Source organism: Filobasidium floriforme, assembly GCF_021052385.1.
Source record: "Filobasidium floriforme strain CBS 6241 chromosome Unknown HD553scaffold_17, whole genome shotgun sequence".
NCBI classification, from domain to species: domain Eukaryota; kingdom Fungi; phylum Basidiomycota; class Tremellomycetes; order Filobasidiales; family Filobasidiaceae; genus Filobasidium; species Filobasidium floriforme.
Window position 1 is genome coordinate 36,018 of NW_025763638.1, and position 18,567 is coordinate 54,584.

The window sequence follows — 18,567 nt, forward strand, 5'->3', positions numbered from 1 at the left end:
ACACTCTACATCAAACTTTTTGATGATTATATATCCGATTATACTCGCACATGTAATCGTATTCGTACTCATAATCGTGATCAAGAAAATCAAGGTATTCGTATTCGTACTCGTATTCGCAAATGATTACGAGTACGATTATATACTCGTGATACTCGTAATTGTTGGCAGCACTAATTTCGATCCCTTTGTCTCGTAAATAATGGCGTCACAGCCCTGAAGCCTTGCGGCGGGAGGCATACGAGTCAAGGAGCGGCAAGACACTACCGATGGCATTTTGAGATCATCCATGATGTGATGAGAGGATAAAGGAACACTGGACCGATCTAAGTCCCTCTGCGGTTGTCAGGCGAGGCGGACTGGGAAGTCGCTGAGAATCATCAATTAAGAATGCGCGTGACGCTGGTCAATGAATCACTAATGGAAGTTTCCTGCTGGAAATCGCAAGCTTTCTATATTTAACAGTCTTGTGAAGAGAATCATGCACACTCCAGTTGCAGCCAATCCCAACGATTTGCACCGCATCTGTTTGGCCCTCCTCATTTGCATTCGCAACGCTCACCACGTCTCACAAGAATGGCAGCACCAACACCTTCGCCGGCTTCGAACGACCAGAAGTTGCCCTTGCTAGGTTTGGACGCCAGCGAGATATCGTTCGGCCGGACGACCGAAGCTGGATCTGAATTCTATGCCGAGACCTCTTCGACATACAACAGGCGAAGGCCGACTACCTACCGCATACACAGATACGGCAAGCGACCTGATGACACGCGCCGCAGCGAGCCAAGCCACATTTCTGGTGTGTCTTGGAGCGATGTAACATCCACCCTGCCCGTTTTGGCTTTCGACATCAATGGCGACCAGCTCACAAACTTTTATGTGGATACCGCTCAGCCTTCCCAAACTATCGATTCTGCTTTCGCCCTTGCCCGCCGCCTGGTGAAGAAAGACTATCCCGACCGATTCTACCGTATTCAGGGTCAGCCGCCAGGATGGAATGCGCAGGACGAGCTGTTAGCAGCCCGAGTGGCCTGGACGGAAGAGATGAGAGATGCCTTTCTCGTTCAGATCGAGGGTACAAGGCTCACGGGAGTACGCTGGACGGACGTTCTGGAAAGTATCCTCAAGCATGTCACTCAAGTCTTGTTCGACCACGACGACAGAAGAGTCCCCTTTGATCGATTCAATTTCCAAATTCCCTCGAACAATATCAAGATATTGGCTCGCGTCATCGAGAAGCGCACTCGATGCCCTGGGAAAGGCATTTTCAATCCCAAACCGGATGAACTGGAACCAGACCTGATCAAGGAAGTGGCGGACGCTATCAGGTCGAAGTACAGTGAAGACCGAATGCGAAACAACCCATAGATAGACTTGATACAGGCAGAAGAAACAGATTTACAATGTGTTTCGTAGACACATGGCTAGGGACTATGTCGTGCGCCATATTTGGGTCGTTTGAGAGCTGTATCTTCTCCGATAGATTTATCTGAATACTGTCCGTATACTGCTTTAGAGTCCGGCCCGATCGTTTTCCGGTCCCGATGAAGAGCTATAAGAAGGCATTCATGTCAAACCCTATTGTTATTGAACACTAGACACGGAACAATGAGAAAGCGAAACCACTCTTTACGTCATTGTATCATAGGTATCCTCATTCTGTATCCGCTAGCATACTATTCTTTCGACAGAAACCCGCAAGAGGAACTCGAAGCCTGGGTAATCTCAGGCTTCGTCGAATTAAGAAAATGTACCACTGTAAGCGATTATTGTCACAGGAACATTAGATTGGGAGATGGGAAGTACTCGTTGATGAACCGTGTGTGAGCAGGCCTTGTACATAGTGGTATTTGCGCTTGCGCGTAATATGTATCTCCACCCAAAAGTCAACGGTAGCTGAATCTATACATGATATAATAACTAAGAGGGCGAGCAAAGAGCCTGAAAGATGTTGCCCTGAGCGCAGTCTCTGCGATAGAGGGCAATTCGCCACTTCAAATGGATTGCACCATATCACGTCATCAAACGTATAGTGTGGATGTACGGATGGCACCATCATCGGACGGTGTGATCACGAAATCAGCAGAAACGACAACGACAAAGGAGTGTTAGGCCTCATCTAACGCACTGAGATAGCCCGCAATTCACTCATATATCGATGCCAGCTCACATGCGATCATCCGGTCTTTCTCTTATCTAGATCTTGATCGAATCTTCTTTACTTGTACAAGCTGGACAACCTCTGTCATCGAGATGTCTCTACTCAGCCACAAAACCCTGGAATCGCCTCCGGACATCCTCTCATACCAGGTCTTTGATCCGATACGAGATTGTATTCTTGGTCAGACCGGGCTCGATGGTTCTCCTCACCCACAATCTACCAGTACCTTATCGCGAGACATGAATTCAGGTACGACAAGCGGTCTACTGGCGGATGATGCCTCGGGGCGTAGAGCGATGATTGTCTACGCACGGGACACCAATTCTACGAACGGTATTCCAGACACTGACACAGCAATCTTGCGATGCGAGTTCTCAACGCGGGAAGATGCTCTGTGCCATCTTACCTTCACTCAAGATAGCACTTCTATGGATCAGCTGGGAGGCCTTAACCACGCTAAAACGACCATCGAATCGGAGTTTCCAGATCTGACTGGAGTCATTTCGAAGATCCAGGCAGAGATAGACAAAACTCAAGAGCAATGCCTAGCAGACAAAATCGCAGGGAAGTTTCGCCAGATGACAGAGGACTCCGATTTTGCGGATCTACCAGCCTTCAGCGAGGATTGCCTTCTCAAGGTTAAGGAAAGCCTTCAAAAGGTAATTTTCGATGGGGACAAATACAATCAGTTCAAGGACCGCGCTGTGCTTGCGCGTGGTGAATTGACTGTCCCAGAGTTAGGCGCTTTCAAGAGAAAGGGCACAAGGGCTGACACAGTGAAACGTGCAGTACAAGCTTTCTGCTGCATTATGCCTGACATAGCAGTAGAAGATCTTGGCGCTGGGAACCGCGTGGACCGTCTATGGCGGCTAGTTGTCCCGCTCACGACTGCCTCATTTTCAGTCAAGACGAAGCCTCGAGCGACGGCCGCAAGAAGGTCGCATTAGAAACGATAGAGAATGGCATCTGAGAAGGACAACAATGGCTTCTCAGATAGAATTTCATTTGCAAACGGTGTATTGGCATTGGAACCTAGTTCAGACGTTTTTAAGACAACTCGCTGTAATCGAAACCTTAGTTCCATTTTGATGTGGCTATTCTTGCGAAAATGGCTCTTGCGCATAGTGGAGCCTTGTGATGCCATACATGCAACAAGCGATGGTAATGTCTTTGGAGCTCAGTCGTAAGCTTTCCATACCATTGTACCTTTGAATATTCATATCGATACGCAGATCACCAAGAGAAGTTGGAACAAGACGCACACCAAATCGTGTTATTGGACACCTCACGGAAACAAGCTGAAATGCTCTGGATTCCATACCGTCTCAGAAAAAGCCCAGTTCGACAGACTGTTTGCATGCCCCGTGCAGATTTTTTACGGTCCCCAAGTTGTCCCAGGTCAGAAGATATGATCAGCGAGTGACTCAACAAAATCTCAAAGACCTATTGTAGCAAAGCCATACCAGACGGCATCATTTTCTCAGCCCCGGTCATGCGGATCATATAATGCCAATCGACCGAATCGATCTGAGTGCCAGTCAGATCACGATCTTCAAACGTGATCTTCAGAACTGCCTACATCCGGGTCGACGCTGCTCTGCGTCTAACAAAATACCTCAACGCTTGTACTGATTTCCTGGCGTGCAGTGAGATCGATCGAAGATCGAGCGCATCATTTGATCGCAGGATAGGGGTTTGGCGCCTGTGGAGTTCCCGCAACCTACTGTATCCGATATTGTCCGAATCGTGTCAGAGGGAGCGGAAAACATTTCTCACCAAAAACTCTACGCTCAGTGAACAAGAGTGTCCCACGTCATCTCGAGAAGGTCGGCCGTCCTTACGAGTCTATAGAGATCAGAGTAATTCAAGACGCTGAATATAAGTTTCTTTCGAAATCGGAGTTTTGACGGTGATTAAATGATAATAAAGGAGGTCTTTCCAGAGAACAATCAGGTAGAAGTCTATATATGTAGAGTTCCCCCGCTACAGCGACTGTCACTCACATTCACGGTAGTGCCGGTCAGTCCGTTCAACCCAAGTCACAATTTCCAGGAAATCAGGTAACATACAAGTCAAGATAACTATGTCACAGTTCGATCACGCGGATCTGATCCATACACGTCAAGATTCTACTTATACTGAGCATGTGCCATCGAATACAGCTGATACGGCCCGGTCAAACCTCTTCCACTGGACTATGCCAGGTTACGATGACTACGTCGCAACAGTGATACGGACGAGCGATGGATCTACGCGCTGGAACATCTTTGACGAAGGCAACGCCGGATCATGTCTTATCCTAAGAATCGATCCTTCAGATGACAGCCTTACACGGTTGGACGATCCCTCGGTCACTGTTCCTCGAAGCTGCGCATTTGCATTCGCCAGGGATATCGTGTATACGGAGTACCCAAACTGCACACAAGTGCACAAGCAGCTTCATGACATGGCGCAAGGAGGAAACGCAGAAGCCACTCGACGGTCAGAACCATACCGCCCAATCCAGAACGATATGTTACAGAAGATCTGCGATACATTTTTCAATTATCAAGCGGAAGGTATCCCCATCAGGTCCATGTATACTCAGGAGGAGATGAGGCAGACAGCAGCAGCCTTCAGCGAGTCTGTAGCGGGACAAGTCGAGGCTGGAACGGATTTGACATGGTTCGCGCCTTTCGCAGCCAGCACCAAACATGCCAGAGAGCGAAATGTCAAGTGTCTTTGCAGAGCCATCTGGGCGCATTTGCCACCTGAGAATCGGTACCTGATGTTTGACGCTGATCAGCGGATGGTACACTTGATAGATCGCCTGACTCCATTCATTACGGCGAGACTGAGCATGGGGCGGACAGAGGCGCCTGGCCATCTCGATTATCCTGGCGTGACGACCTGAGCCTGATTTACTTTCTTCTTGTAATCATGGATCCCACTGCTATGAGCCATTCCAAACACATGTATAACGAAGTAAGCGGCAGACCGTTACCTCCTTTCCGCCATCGAACAACACTTCTCCGGCGTATCCCTTCAATAGGATGAGCAGTTACAACATTTGACCAGACCATGAATGAGGGAGCAAAATAGCTCGAAATTAGCTTACAAGATTTACCGTATGAGTATAGTATTAGTCTCGCAGCATATCAGTATCTCGACAAACACCCGCAGGAGAGACTTCAAGCCGAGACAGTCTCATCTTTCCTCGACTTTGACGATGAATACTGTGAACAAGGACAACCATCGACGGGAACGTACTCGAGTTGATTGCCTGGATCTGAGGTCGCTACGGGCATGTTCGCTAATCTTGCTGGTGACGCACTCGTGTATCACAGGGAAGATTGGGATGGTAACAGCTCTCCTTGTCCCCAGATGATCTCCGTAGGGTGAAACTTGTTCACCCTTGACAACCTTTTACCATTATGTGGCACAAAGGAGAGGTAACCTCTGGGGTTCTGGACATAGAACTCCGCGTCACCTATAAGATGATGACCCTTTTGTAAGCTCTCCTCTCCCCCGCATTCGCAGGGAGGCGAGTAAAAACCAAAGGGACTGCTGCTCCACCATGAGTCTGATGCCAGCGTGTTCCGCTTCCTACGATCTCGCCACCACGGACGTGTCTTTCAGCTTCAGAACAGATTACGATCCGACTACTGATACAACAGTCCAACCCATCCTATTCTGCTGGGATAGTGCTTTCGCAGGTACACTCGACAACCGATCTGGCACATGGGTGTTGGATATTCCGGGAAGTGAAAACGACATCGACCATAGTTCGAGCCACGAGGACGGAAGGAATGGCCAATCCATTCTCAAGGTCAGGTTCTCTGGCACTAGCGGTTGTGATGTGATGTACCCCATCGCAGGCAACGAACAGCGATTGATGAAGGCCCTTGGAGTAGCTGCGTGCGCTGTTGTACATCCCCTGTTTCCAGCCAACAACCTTCCGGCCATCTTGAAAGACTACCAGAAGGTCGTCTCCGCTTCTATCAGGTATCAGGAAATTTGGATCAACTCCGATGCGTCGACCAAACACCTCGGAGTCCCCGCAAGATTGGCCTGGAATCGCATTCTTCAAGTCATTGAGGAATGCCATGAACAGTTGACCGATTTGGACGGCACATTTTCCCGCAGAACGAACAGAGCGGATAAAGATCGTGCCAGGCGAAGTCTAGCATACGCTGTGTACTATACGATAGACGGACTGGAGACCATGGATGAAGACCAACTGAAGCAAATACTGAGAGCTTTCATCATAGAGCTACTCAAATACATCTCTCGCAGGGAAAAGACCGACTAAAACCCTGACGCGCTGCATTGATTTCAGACTCTGCTAGAGATTATGAGCCGTTCTCGCCATCTTCATACAAAGACGAGCCTCGTTGTATACATTGATAGCGATCGATGACCTCTAGAATGACATGTTGAGATTTGACTCAGATCGTTGCCAGTCATCGTCTTGTTCTAGGTCATAGCCAACTGCGACTAGGAAAGGCTGAAACTCAAAGTTTTGCTTCCGACGGCATCATTTCTTACGAATGTTTATTGCAGAACACTTTAGCAATATTGTGGAACTCAGCTTATGTGCCGGTAATATGCGGAAGACCCTGCTTAGTTCAAGGTTATATCTCCATTGTGGCCACTTGGCGCCATCTATATCTTGCCCAGCATCTTCCCGTACAAGCTGAGGCACCAGGTCACGCTGTATACTACTGCCTCGCCGTTAAGTTACGTCTAGGTATATGGTAACTTATAGCTTATAACAGCTTCACACAAATCGGCAATCAAATGATCCTGAAGATCGCAATTGTATCCGGTGGACGTTAACGGCGCTAATCGGTTGTCTCATTGACAAAAATCCCTTTGAACACATAAGCAGCCAGCGAGAACCGACTCGGACCACTGTCATCAACAAAGGAAGCGCCATCGGTATAACCCTATCTGTCTACTAATACCAGTCTTAGAGCTCTGCGGGATTACGAAAGAGCCTTGAGGGTCTACGATTTCACCTCTTTCAGCAAACAGCAAAAGCTAGACAAGCAGCCTTTCAAATATCAGCAGCACGCAATGTCATACCGTTACCTACCCCTGCCTGACATAGGCTCTGACTTCTCTCAGCTCTCAGTGCCTATGACACTTTCGGATACTAGCCACTTGATTGCATACACCAGTCATCAGTCGAACGGTAATACCGCTTTATCCGTCTACAATAGATCTACACCACTGCCAGGCTCTGATTTTGAGAGAAGCGCTGTGATGTCCTTCATTTTCGACAGAAAAAACGATATCTTGAGGGCCATTTATTACCCTGGGCTTTCGAATTCGACCGCGGATACGGTCGAGGCGGGGTTTTCTCTTGGCCGAGGAGGCAATCAACAGATGGGAACAGGAGAGCCATGGGATCAGATCCGATCTCGAGCGAGCAAAGTCGGATGATCTGGATTCTATTCAAGCCATTGCAGCATTGGCCAACGAGCTATGGAATTCCCAGGTACAGATTTCAGAGGGACAAAAGTTCACCAAGAAAAGGAGCGAGCCAGCAAAGAACGTACAATTAGCCTTCTCTATCTGCTTCGAATCCTTTATGGAATCGAGCAAAACCGATCCCGACACCGGTACGATATCATTGTTAAAGTATTTGAATGGTCTCGCGAAACGAAATCTAGAGAAGGCCAAGTCTCAGCTACTTCAAGCTATCTGGAAGTCAAGAAAGACGTATTGGAGCTGGAGCAATTGAGGGACGCGATGAGCTATTTAGTACCTCGTACGCTTAAGTGTATGGCCGAGCGCTACGGCCCAGCCCAGTCGAAATCGTCTTGACCTTGTCGACTTTTTAGAGTGTATTTGTAGTGTGGCTGCTTAGAAAAACATCATATTGAGATTCTCATTCAATCAATATTGATGTTTTGGGATGATGGAAGGCAATGGATCCATCTTGATAGTGTCCGACGGCATCATCAGATCGGAGCATGGTCTGTTATCTGGCAATGTCAAGACTTCCTATTCGGCATACACACAGCATCGGAGATGAAGATGCGAGATTCGAAGCGAGTTGACACCGTATGTAACCTAACCCCTAACCCTCAACTTCTGACCCGTCCATCCTGACAAAGAGCATCGATTGAACGAGATCCGAACAGACCCGTGTACCCTGTGGGTAGACATAGCTTTAGTTCTTGACACGCGAACAGCATCGGCTTTGATCGGTTGCTCTGTTGAGGATCATCCCTTTGGCAACGCGATGAGGCCTCAAGAGCCGATTCGATTGAACCCCTATCGGACAAAGGAAGGCTAGACTTTTCAAGGAACTGTGTTTGATCGTCAGTCTAGAACGACTTGACTTAAAGCCTAGATTAACCCGTGTCCCGCGAACGGCCTATGAGCAAGCGAATTTCAGAACTTGGCCGCATAGCTAGCAAGATCTTGAAGGATAATGTCAGACTCTCGATTGCCTGCCCCGAGTCGGAACTCGGTAGCCTCCGAGAGCTTCATTGCCTATACCATGCCTTCCTCTTTAGGCGCACCCATCACGTATCTGATCTACGAAAGATCAAAACCATTGCCACCGTGGCGACATTCAGAGGAGGCCAGTGTCTTATCGTTCACTGTAGACAGAAACAGCAGTCTCATTTCGGGGATCCGACACGGTGAGGATTCACCGGAAACGATCTCGTCTGGGCTTGAGTTCGCCAGACAATACTTCAACACTGAAGGGGGTCTGCCGATCAGCCTTGCTCCGCGAGCCAGATACTGGCAATATCGTTATCCTCCATCGGTAGGAGAGATTGTGGCGAGGTTCGATAGCTCTAGGGGAAGTGAGTCGCTGATTTCGCCGGAGCGAAAGCTAGTCGGGCGAAAGCAAGCCGCGAAAACGGTCCAGGCTCGATCTTACAATTGCTTTGATCAGTTCGTGCTGTCGAGAGGGAACTCTCTCCCTGGCGGTAGGCAATCCGTTTTGGTACCTTTTCATGGTCATCGGGCTAAATCGTATGACGACGCCAAAAAGCAGCTGCTTCAGGTCATCTGGGAGCACGCAAAGGATTCGAGCGAGTCTGACGACGCGCAACTCCTTGATCGACTTGCGATGGACATGGAATCTATAGTCGAATGGGTTCTTTGCTACATAGCGGAACGTCATCATTATCATCATCATCCGCCTCCGCAGTATATGTATGACCCGCAGCATATACTCATGTGAATAGCGGAGAACTATGGATCTGCAAAATTAGATTGATTGGCGATCGGCATATTGAAGTCTGCAGCCTGCTAGATCATCTGTCCCCAAGATGTAATTTACGTCTCGACACAGGCGCATTGAGCATCTGAGATGAGAATACCACTAGCATGAGATTGCAAGATTGTTGCTGGCGCTGTCCTCTTTCATCTACTCTCAAGATGTATCAGTCAAACTTTCCTAGCATATGTCTAACTCCGTTGTTGCAGAGATGGATGATACAACAGCATGTCTTTCCGAACAGTAAATGGACACGCAAAGACAAGGGAATTCGTCCTCTATGCAATCCGTAGGATCCTGCAGTTCACTTGGCGTTGTCGTCATCCTGAAAGCATGTACCGGGAACACTTCCGACACCTGCCTTATTGTGAACAGGCTCGTGGGCAGCGTTTAGGGGCAAAGATAGGTAAAGGATGCGGACAAGGGAAGCGCCCATCGCTGAAGGAGCATCACACCGCGCGCGTCTCGAGAAGAGATCGAGGCGTTCGGCAATACATGGTTGCCGATATATGAAAGGTAGCAGGTACCACGTTCGTCGCGCAGTAGACTTGGGAGAGTGAGCGACCCGAGCCTTCGATATGGTTCTTATGGCGTAAGGCCAAGGTAAGGGATGTCCGGCACTGTTTTTCCATCGAGAAGCTCAATTACATGGGGAACAGCCATACTCGTTGTCTTCCGATAGATTCTCTAAAACGGCGGGTAGGTGTATATAAACAGGACCGTCTGCCCCTGATACACGGCGGTGAGATGGCGCCTAATCTCAGTCTCTCGACTCTCGACAATCAGTTCATCATGACAAACACATCCATCAACACCTATAAAGTGTCTTCGATGCGGGGAGAGGACAGCTGGAGCTGGACCAAAGACCCCGTGACCGTCATCAGTCAATATGAAGGCAGATCTCTTCAGATCCAGTCGTATCATTACGACATAGCAACATGGACCTTCGACAACAACGAGCCAACCCTCGAGCAACCCCAGTATGAGGACCTTTCAGTGCTAACAACATACGTGAACGAAGCCCTCTCCTTTGTACCTCGAGGAAGTGATATGCACGACAAGTTACTCAGAATCCAGAACAAGCTCGAGACCGAAGGACTCGACAGCAACACGGACAAGGACCGACAGCTGGTGCTTGAAGACGCTCCTGGCCAGCAGTTGGCAGATCTAGCAGACCGTAGCCCTTTGTCTGTACAGAAGCAACAAGCTGTCAACCCGAACGATAAGGACGGAGATCTACCAGAGAGCGTAACGGCAGGAGGGATTTGAGAGCGGATTCACCGGAGAAGTCTTATGCAGGAAGTAAAGCGAGAAGCGAGCCAGGGGAAAGGGAGATGTGACAAAGGAATACTAGCTACCGAATTTTTTGGGCTATATGACGAGCTGATCAGTGATTTATCATGCCAATATTGTGTTCTCTGATGCTATTTTCGGGTGTTTGAGGGACGATCTCTCTGAAACACTCACCGCTCTCTGACGAACATTGCGGTTTCGTCTATCTACGAGTAGTATCGCTTGCTTGTTTGTCACGATATGCTTATGATACATATAGGACTACTCTGCTAGTCGGCGATACCGCCAGTAAGGACGACGAATGTCGTTAAACCTGATGTGAGCCGAGGCGATGTAGCGTGCTCCCATGGATTTTTAGCGCGACAATCAGGTGAAACATGAAAAGTAGCGCGCGCTTCCTTTCATCAACGTGCTGTCGAACCGCATCGTCACGTCTGTCGGCTGTGCCATAGCGAAATCTGGTATGCGATTGCGTTAAACGGGGAATATTTACCATCTCAAGAGCTTCCTTTGTTCGCGTGACACCGTCGTCACGCTTCTCCACTTGAAGCGAGATGGCGAGCCCCGGTCGAGCGATGCTCTGCTCGTCGTCTATAAGTACAGGATAACAGATCAGTACGTTTCTGCCCAAACCGTAGCTGTTATTGGACATCGTCTCGTTGATAATCTGAGACATCCTCTACTGCCTCCTCCAACGTGATCGGCATCGAGCTCCAAGATTATCGAATTACCCCTCCAAATCCCGATCCCACTAACATCAGCATGACTGACAACCCGGACTTGAACACCATGCTCTCGATCTTCGCCTTGTGCGTACGAAGTCCGCATCGCACGAAGACGCTGGATAACGTAGTTGGGCGTTACCACTCGTCGTCCTTGGTTTCGCTTCCCGCCACACAGAAATCGCCCTTGCAGACTATCAACATCGCGCCTAAGCGATACACGAAAGCGCTCGCGGCTACCCAGAACGGGTTCCGCAAGACCTCTCTCGAATTCGAGAACACGCAAGAAATGGAAAGGTTGATCTGGGCGGTACAAGAGGAAGGGATCGATTTCGAGTTGGATCCCGAGGCATACGTCTTGCTTGCTGAGCGATGTCTGGGGCAACGAGGCGGGACACCGGCGATCAATTTGTAGTTTATCTCGTTGTATCATGCACAACATCTTACTACCAGCGAATGAACACGCGACCCGATACAGATATAGGAGTTTTGCCTTGCTAAACTAATCCGCCTGCTCTATATCAGGTGTAAAACAGGCAAAACTGAACGAAGCAGGCTGTGAGCACGAAGTCCCCTCATGCCCCTGCGCGTAAAGTCCGAAATGAGTGCCTGTGAAAATGGCATCACGTGTTTTCTGATCTACGAGAACTCGAGTGGATAGCTCTCCTAGATCGATCCATGGTGCGTCTGGAGCCATCGTGTTGAAGGAGAATGTATAGGTCTGGGGACGGGCTTCGATCTTGAATTGGATCGGTTTCGAATCCGTCTCATCTAGATTTCGACGTTTTTCCTGTTCAGCCAACGGGAAAGACCTTTATTCAGCTCGACGCCGTCATGCATATAACATCTCTCGTCATGGATGACTTGTCTCACTTGATGTTCCCCGGTATCGGGGTCGTACCACCGCAGAAAAGCGTATCTACCATCTCCTTCCTCCGATTTTCTCAATCCTGCCGCCATGAACGCATACTTGCTCCAATAAACGGTCGTTCCAGCCTCCTCGCCTGGATGATCGGGGTCGAAATCGATTTCCGTAGTCCAGGTCCCCGTGAAGGCTGTTTGTTTGCGGAAGAGGGCGGCTGGGCATTCTTGTTGATCGATAGTATAAGGGTTGCCGTACAGGGTAAGGCGCCGGGATTTGAGATCCCAGTCTTGCTTGATGGGTGTACGAAGGTGATACCATCCCAGCGAGAGGGTATCTGTCAGAATAAGTTCGCTCGAATCAGCATGAGTGGTCGGACCGGAACAACAGCCACGCCGAATGTGTGAACGACGCGACATACCTTGATCGAAACCGTCTCGCCAAGGTCGAATTGGGTCTTGCTTTGCGATCGAACCACTAACAACCGATCCAACGGTAGAAACGATCTTGCGATCGTTCACCACAGGCCAGCCTCCTTCCGGCCAGACCATCGGGACCAAAAAAGTCTCCCTTCCAAGATGACTTTCCATCAAGACACCCTTCGAGTCGGTCTGAGGTCGTGCGGCCAACAAGACTGCCCACCATCCGCCTGATTCATCTTGTACGACATCCATATGTCCCGTCGTGCGAACCAGCGAGTCTTGATCGTTAAAGACGATCGGGCAATCCGGACCCGCCTCATAAGGACCCATTGGAGAAGTACTTCGAGAGACCCAGACTTGATGCAAGTCCCCCGTCCCGCCATCGGCAGTAAGCAGGTAGTACATGCCGTCTTTCTTGACGATATGAGAACCTTCGGATACGTTGGTCGTCGATGGTTTGCGCAACAGGACGGGCCGAGAGAGGTTACGACCCGTGGTGATATCGATCTCGTTCCCGAAGACGGCGATGCAGTCCAACTTTGTGGGTCTTCTTTCTCCACGGGGTGTCCTCAGGGAGGTGGATATATAGACTTTTCCATCGTCGTCGAAGAACAGCTGAAGCGAATTGATGGAAAACTAGTCGGTGAGCGGAGATCCCGATCAAAAGTAGTGAAGACGGACACTACTGACGTCTTGATCGAATCCGATGTTGTCAAAGTAGATCGGATCACTCCAAGAACTTTCGTCAAAGATGTTCTCGGTCCAGACGTAGAATCCGCGTGGTTCGACATGTCCACCGTGCTACAAGAGCCAAGGACCGGACGAGCAAACGAAGAAAGTAAGAATAGAATCAGCTCAATGATACTCGTCGCTCGGACTTTCCGATACTTACATCTCCCCAAGAGAGGTGATGTACCGCCGCAGTCGTCATATAGAATCGTCCGTTATGAAAACGCAGCGTCGGCGCCCAGACTCCGCCGCCCGGCTCGACAGTCCTCATATCCAACTGTGAAGGACGCGTCAGGGCATGCCCGATCAACGCCCAATTGACTAGATCCTTCGAGTGATATATCGGCACACCGGGGTAATATTCGAAAGTAGATGTTGCCAGAAAGTAGTCGGACCCGACTCGAATGATCGATGGGTCCGGGTTGAAGCCGGGTATGATAGGGTTGCGGTACGTGACGATAGAGGTTGGCGGCATGGCGATACTGGCAGTCGACAATGAGGAGCTGGAACAACAACATGACCATTTCCACCAAGATTACAGCCATTCTAGTCATCGCCCACCATCTTATAGTATTCGATGTTCACTTGGTGCGACAGTCGGTCGACCCGGTCGTTTCGGTAGGATGTTGTGGCGCTTTCCCCCCGACGGGGATGCTTAGCTCCCGCGCGTCATCGATCACCTATCCTCACCCAGACTCGACGCTGTGACTCTTTCGACTACGATCTGAGTACCATTCCAAGACATATCCAAGACTGCGTCTAATTCATTTGGCCAATGCGCTCGTAAATCCAACGAGCCTGCGTTTCTGCGGTGGGTCTGAGAGCGAAAACTCGCCTGCAATCATCGGTAGGACTTCATGGCGATGCTGCTGTAAGCGGGCGCGAGGAGATCAAGGACTAATCCAAAATTATAGCTTTCAATGATCTAATAATACAGCCAATCATATCTTTCTACCACATGGTTCAGCCAGACGCATCACCGCTTTCGAACGTCGATTGAGTATAGTCCAACAGCTGGGACACATTGAGCTGTCTGACATTCTCGATTTCCGCTCGACAAATCGCATGTATCAAGCGATGAACGACATCGACCTGTATGCTGAAACGTTCCGGGTGATTCCAATGAACCTCGAGGACGTGGTCTGCAACCAGATTGCCAACTCCGTCTTTCTCCTTGTTGAAGAAGCATCGTCTGCCTTCAGCCGCATCTGAAACCTCTAGCAGCTCCCGGATCCTCTGTAAGAGAGCCTCTCGCGCTTGTAACGCGACACGCGCACAGGCGAGTTGGTCACTTAAAGGGCCGGTAGTGAAGGTCTTGACCTTGTCGATAGCGCAGATCTGATCTGCCGTTGGAAGATCAGAGCTACTTCTGATTTCTTCGTACCCATCTCGACCTCCCTCTGAGGGTTGAAAATTCAGGCTCATGAGGAAGACAGATCCGTCATCGCCGTCATCGTCATTCTCGCCGTTCGGGCCCGTCATCTTGCTGTTGTCAGCGTTCGGGTCGACGGTTTCTGTGCCATCGTAACCGTACAACGAGTCCCAGGCGATAGCAAGCATAGATCCGTCTTCAGGGCCATAAATTGAAAAGGATTCTGGATGCTCCCCTGCGAGGTCGATCGCATGGATATCGATACCGGTATCTGGATCGGGATTGAGGAAGACGCTGGGGATTTGTGAGAGGCTGACGGTGGACATGTCGGACAGGGATCTGGTAGATTACTATAGGATGATGATGACAGGATGACAGCATTTCGTGTTGTTGAAGATATTGGTTCAGTTGGTGGTGATCCCTAGCTTCTTATGTATCAAGTCCAACCGCAGCTTGTGCTACTGATACCTTGAGGAGAAACCCAGTACACTCTGGCCGCGAGAGCATGTGCTGTCATACCATTGATGACCAGAGTGTCAGTCAATGGAGCACCACTTCACTCACAACGGAGGAACGGACAAAGGAGGTCGCCGTAAAGGCAGTTCAAGCCACCGGGACATGCATCGGAGATATAAGGCCAAAGACGCAACAACGGAGGCTCGCCTCTAGTTTCCTTGATGCTTGACGAGACTTAGGGTAGTAACACTCGGTTCTGCTCGTCATGCATCATTCCAGAAGGAGTCAAGTGAGATCTTGGAACTCGGTTTCGGCAGAGCGAAAACGCAACCGAAGATTTCAAGAACGCCACACCGCATTCGAGTCCCGTACATATGCAAAGGGGTGATGTGATAATCTCCATTCTCTGAACAAACTCGCCCCAATGTATGCCCATCTGCCTGTACAATCCTAAACGTAGCACCATGTCCACCTAGCTACTTTCAAATACAAGCAAAATCCAGCTTTCAACAAGTGCTATGAGCTAAGAGAAAGAACCATCAGCGGTCGTGACATCGTCCCGATAGCATGTGCGTCTGAAGGCTAATTACCGCCACCAACATCAGTATCGTGTGATCCGGGGGTTCCGTTTCACGATATCTTTGGACAACGCCTTGTCCGCGACGTCGAGTCTCCTTGCAACCTTTTCGTCCAGGCCAACCTTGCGACTCGCTTTCTTGACCACCTCTAATTGTACCTTTGGATCTTCAAATTCCGATATGATCAACCCGAGCTGCTCCGTATCGTCGGATTTGATGTCGTAGCCGAGAGTCAATGCCCACAGAGACTGCGGCTTGGTGTCGTCATCGTCAATCTTGGTCGGCGGCCAGGTCGCGACGCTGCTCGAGCCATCAGCTCCCTCCGGTACGAAGTCGATTCGCAACGCCGCGTCAGACCAGTACACATTGAAGGAGTCAGGGGTTGCATTGTCAAATATGCTTGAAGCCTCATCGGTAGCCTGGGAAGAAGGAATGGTCGTCATGTCAACAAACTTGTTCAATGCTATTGGACGATGTGTTGTTAAAAGTGAGCTGACCCTCCTCAAATAACTTTCAAACTGAGGGATCGACAGTGATATATATATATGTCCATACATATAGAGACTGGTATGACTGAAGCGATACATCGCTAGCCATACATTGTCAGATCAAGATATCGAGCTGAAAGGAAGTCAAACTCGTCAAGTGCCGACACCGCCATCATAGGGTTCTCATCGGAAAGAATCGGAATGAAAATGGCGCCCGATACCTTTGGGCTGTGCTATCCATGATTCTCAACATCGGCACAAGATCACCCCCTGTGGCTGCAGTAAGTCACCTCTGCTGTGAATCCAGTTCGCTAATCGGCCTTCGATTGTTATGGTCTTTTGCCTCCTTGAACAGCCTGCACGCTCAGGGTCGAGTCGAGATACCGACACATATATGGTCAGCACCTGATCACACATCGATATACTCTAGTACTGTAAGCTTGATTTCCAGCATATTCCCACAGACGAGGAAATCAAAGTATCGATTGGGGGATAATGGGGCGTGACTACCTAAGAGGAGAATCGACGAAAAGACGCTCTGTCCTCCTTGGTCGCCGGCTTTCGATCTACTCAGAGCTAGTCCTGATTATATCACATTGGTAGGCGATCAGACAGGGTGACAACGGATCTTGGCTAGATCCTTTTTGATATCTACACCATATGCAACATGCAGCCAACACAGTAATTACGAACGAATATATAGGACTCTCGCAACATTCTCTACTAGAATTTGATCACAGGCAGTGGTGCACAACCTGGATAATTCAACATGCTACTAGAAAATACAAAACGCAAGACGACGCAAAAGATTTCCGGGCGCGGAATATCAGGGCGTGTTTCTTCAACCGCGACCGCTCCCGAAATTCGCACGAGTATGTTGCAAGAGTCCCTTGACGTCCAGCTGACGAACGTCCGGAACTTCAGCTTGAACAATGGCGTGAATCAGACGAAATAGGATATCCTGGTCCTCGTCCGACGGACGTCTAGGGTCCCTGTGCCATTCGCCATTGACGTGTCTACCGATGTGAGTCCCCTGACCAAGACACCGTTCCCCTTCTGCAGGATCCGAGTCTTCCAAAAGGTCTCGGATCTCCCTGTGTAGATCCTTCCTCTGGTCCTGGAGGGCGGCGCGCGCATCGGCAAGTCGGGCCTTCTCAAGGGGAGTGGCAGAGTTCTTGACTTTGTCGATTGCACGAATCTGGTTCAGTGGTGAAAGGTAGGACATGCTGACGATTTTCTTTCGGTCGGTCTCGCCCGGAACGGGACGGATGTCGAAGACCGCTACGGGAGAAGGCTCATCGTTACTTTCGTTCGATGGGTCTGGCTGAGATGTTTCAACAACGCTAGCATTGGCACCTTCTGTGTCCCAGGCGGGATCCCAGTCGATACCCGTCACGGTCCCGTCGTCATTGCTGTAAGCGGCAAAGGTATGCTCCGGCTGTTTCGAGAAATCGATAGTCGTGATGTCAATGCCGCCGACCTCCTTGGGGTAGATGCTTCCTTCAAGCTGAGTGAAATCTACGTTCGACATTGTTGGGAAGAATAATGCACAGGTTGAGCAGAGAGGGAAAGGATGGCGGAAAGTAGGGCACAAAGCTGTTTTTCTAGATATTTCTCGGTGTAAGCTCTTGCCTCACAGATTTATATAGCTATCTAACACAGCGTACAATACGAGATAGAGAGATACTGTCACAGGATGACGTGACGCAAGGGATTACCTGAAAGGAGTCTCGCCTGCCTGACTTCCTCCTCCCCTCCAGACGGTTTCTTGGGCAGAAATCGGAATGTGGAAAGGCGCGATATACGTCTTGCTGACTAGTCAAGCAGTGAACACCTCGAGCCAAGACGTGCTTCACCCTTCCCGCCTACGGAATTGAAATTCTCATCGGCAGAATTGGTAATGAAAATGTGCGACATGCCTTTCGGCTGTGAAATCTATGGTTCTCAGCTCGTCATTGCCGTGTTTCACGCTTCGGTGAGGTGATCTGGACAAGGGAAGGTTGGTTTCAGCCTCTCGATGGCGTAGAAGCCACGTGATCATCGAAACACGCTATTCGGCCGTTTTCGGGTAAACTCGGATCGCTGCCGGTGAACAAGAACCATCGACATCGATCGACTCCAGACTCGAGTCCCCTGGGGAATTCATCAATTCAAGCTGGCCTTTGGTAAGCGATCAGTAGTGGTTACAATTGGTGACGAGGATGTCAGTAGATAATCAGCGGACTCATCACAACGTGACACTTCGGTTTGTATCGCGAT

The 18,567-nt window shown here is 49.6% G+C and overlaps 6 protein-coding genes across 6 annotated transcripts; 3 read left to right on the forward strand and 3 right to left on the reverse strand.

Annotated features, from left to right (window-relative positions):
• Nucleotides 1-576: 576 nt before the first annotated feature.
• HD553DRAFT_325225 (uncharacterized protein) lies at nt 577-3,958 on the forward strand (the record flags this gene model as incomplete). Its single annotated transcript, XM_046181581.1, has 6 exons — nt 577-1,339; nt 1,649-1,823; nt 2,166-3,098; nt 3,240-3,344; nt 3,532-3,559; nt 3,848-3,958. 6 exons carry the CDS (start codon nt 577-579, stop codon nt 3,956-3,958), a joined length of 2,115 nt encoding a protein of 704 aa, XP_046034835.1.
• Nucleotides 3,959-4,244: 286 nt separating this feature from the next.
• HD553DRAFT_325226 (uncharacterized protein) lies at nt 4,245-6,452 on the forward strand (the record flags this gene model as incomplete). Its single annotated transcript, XM_046181582.1, has 4 exons — nt 4,245-4,921; nt 4,966-5,125; nt 5,435-5,538; nt 5,681-6,452. 4 exons carry the CDS (start codon nt 4,245-4,247, stop codon nt 6,450-6,452), a joined length of 1,713 nt encoding a protein of 570 aa, XP_046034836.1.
• A 2,078-nt stretch (nt 6,453-8,530) lies between these two features.
• HD553DRAFT_325227 (uncharacterized protein) lies at nt 8,531-10,655 on the forward strand (the record flags this gene model as incomplete). Its single annotated transcript, XM_046181583.1, has 5 exons — nt 8,531-8,799; nt 8,846-8,967; nt 9,001-9,254; nt 9,933-9,989; nt 10,104-10,655. The coding sequence occupies 5 exons, from the start codon at nt 8,531-8,533 to the stop codon at nt 10,653-10,655; spliced, it is 1,254 nt and encodes a 417-aa protein (XP_046034837.1).
• Nucleotides 10,656-11,870: 1,215 nt separating this feature from the next.
• On the reverse strand, nt 11,871-13,889 carry HD553DRAFT_332025 (glycosyl hydrolase; the record flags this gene model as incomplete). Its single annotated transcript, XM_046182049.1, has 5 exons — nt 11,871-12,191; nt 12,275-12,600; nt 12,685-13,300; nt 13,376-13,486; nt 13,578-13,889. 5 exons carry the CDS (start codon nt 13,887-13,889, stop codon nt 11,904-11,906), a joined length of 1,653 nt encoding a protein of 550 aa, XP_046034838.1. The 3' UTR covers nt 11,871-11,903.
• A 488-nt stretch (nt 13,890-14,377) lies between these two features.
• On the reverse strand, nt 14,378-15,112 carry HD553DRAFT_358683 (uncharacterized protein; the record flags this gene model as incomplete). Its single annotated transcript, XM_046183918.1, has 1 exon — nt 14,378-15,112. The coding sequence occupies one exon, from the start codon at nt 15,110-15,112 to the stop codon at nt 14,378-14,380; it is 735 nt and encodes a 244-aa protein (XP_046034839.1).
• A 546-nt stretch (nt 15,113-15,658) lies between these two features.
• HD553DRAFT_336273 (uncharacterized protein) lies at nt 15,659-17,839 on the reverse strand (the record flags this gene model as incomplete). The annotated part of the gene is made up of 4 exons (XM_046182228.1): nt 15,659-15,765; nt 15,833-16,239; nt 16,775-16,890; nt 17,215-17,839. 3 exons carry the CDS (start codon nt 17,837-17,839, stop codon nt 15,844-15,846), a joined length of 1,137 nt encoding a protein of 378 aa, XP_046034840.1. The 3' UTR covers nt 15,659-15,765; nt 15,833-15,843.
• Between the last annotated feature and the right edge of the window lie 728 nt (nt 17,840-18,567).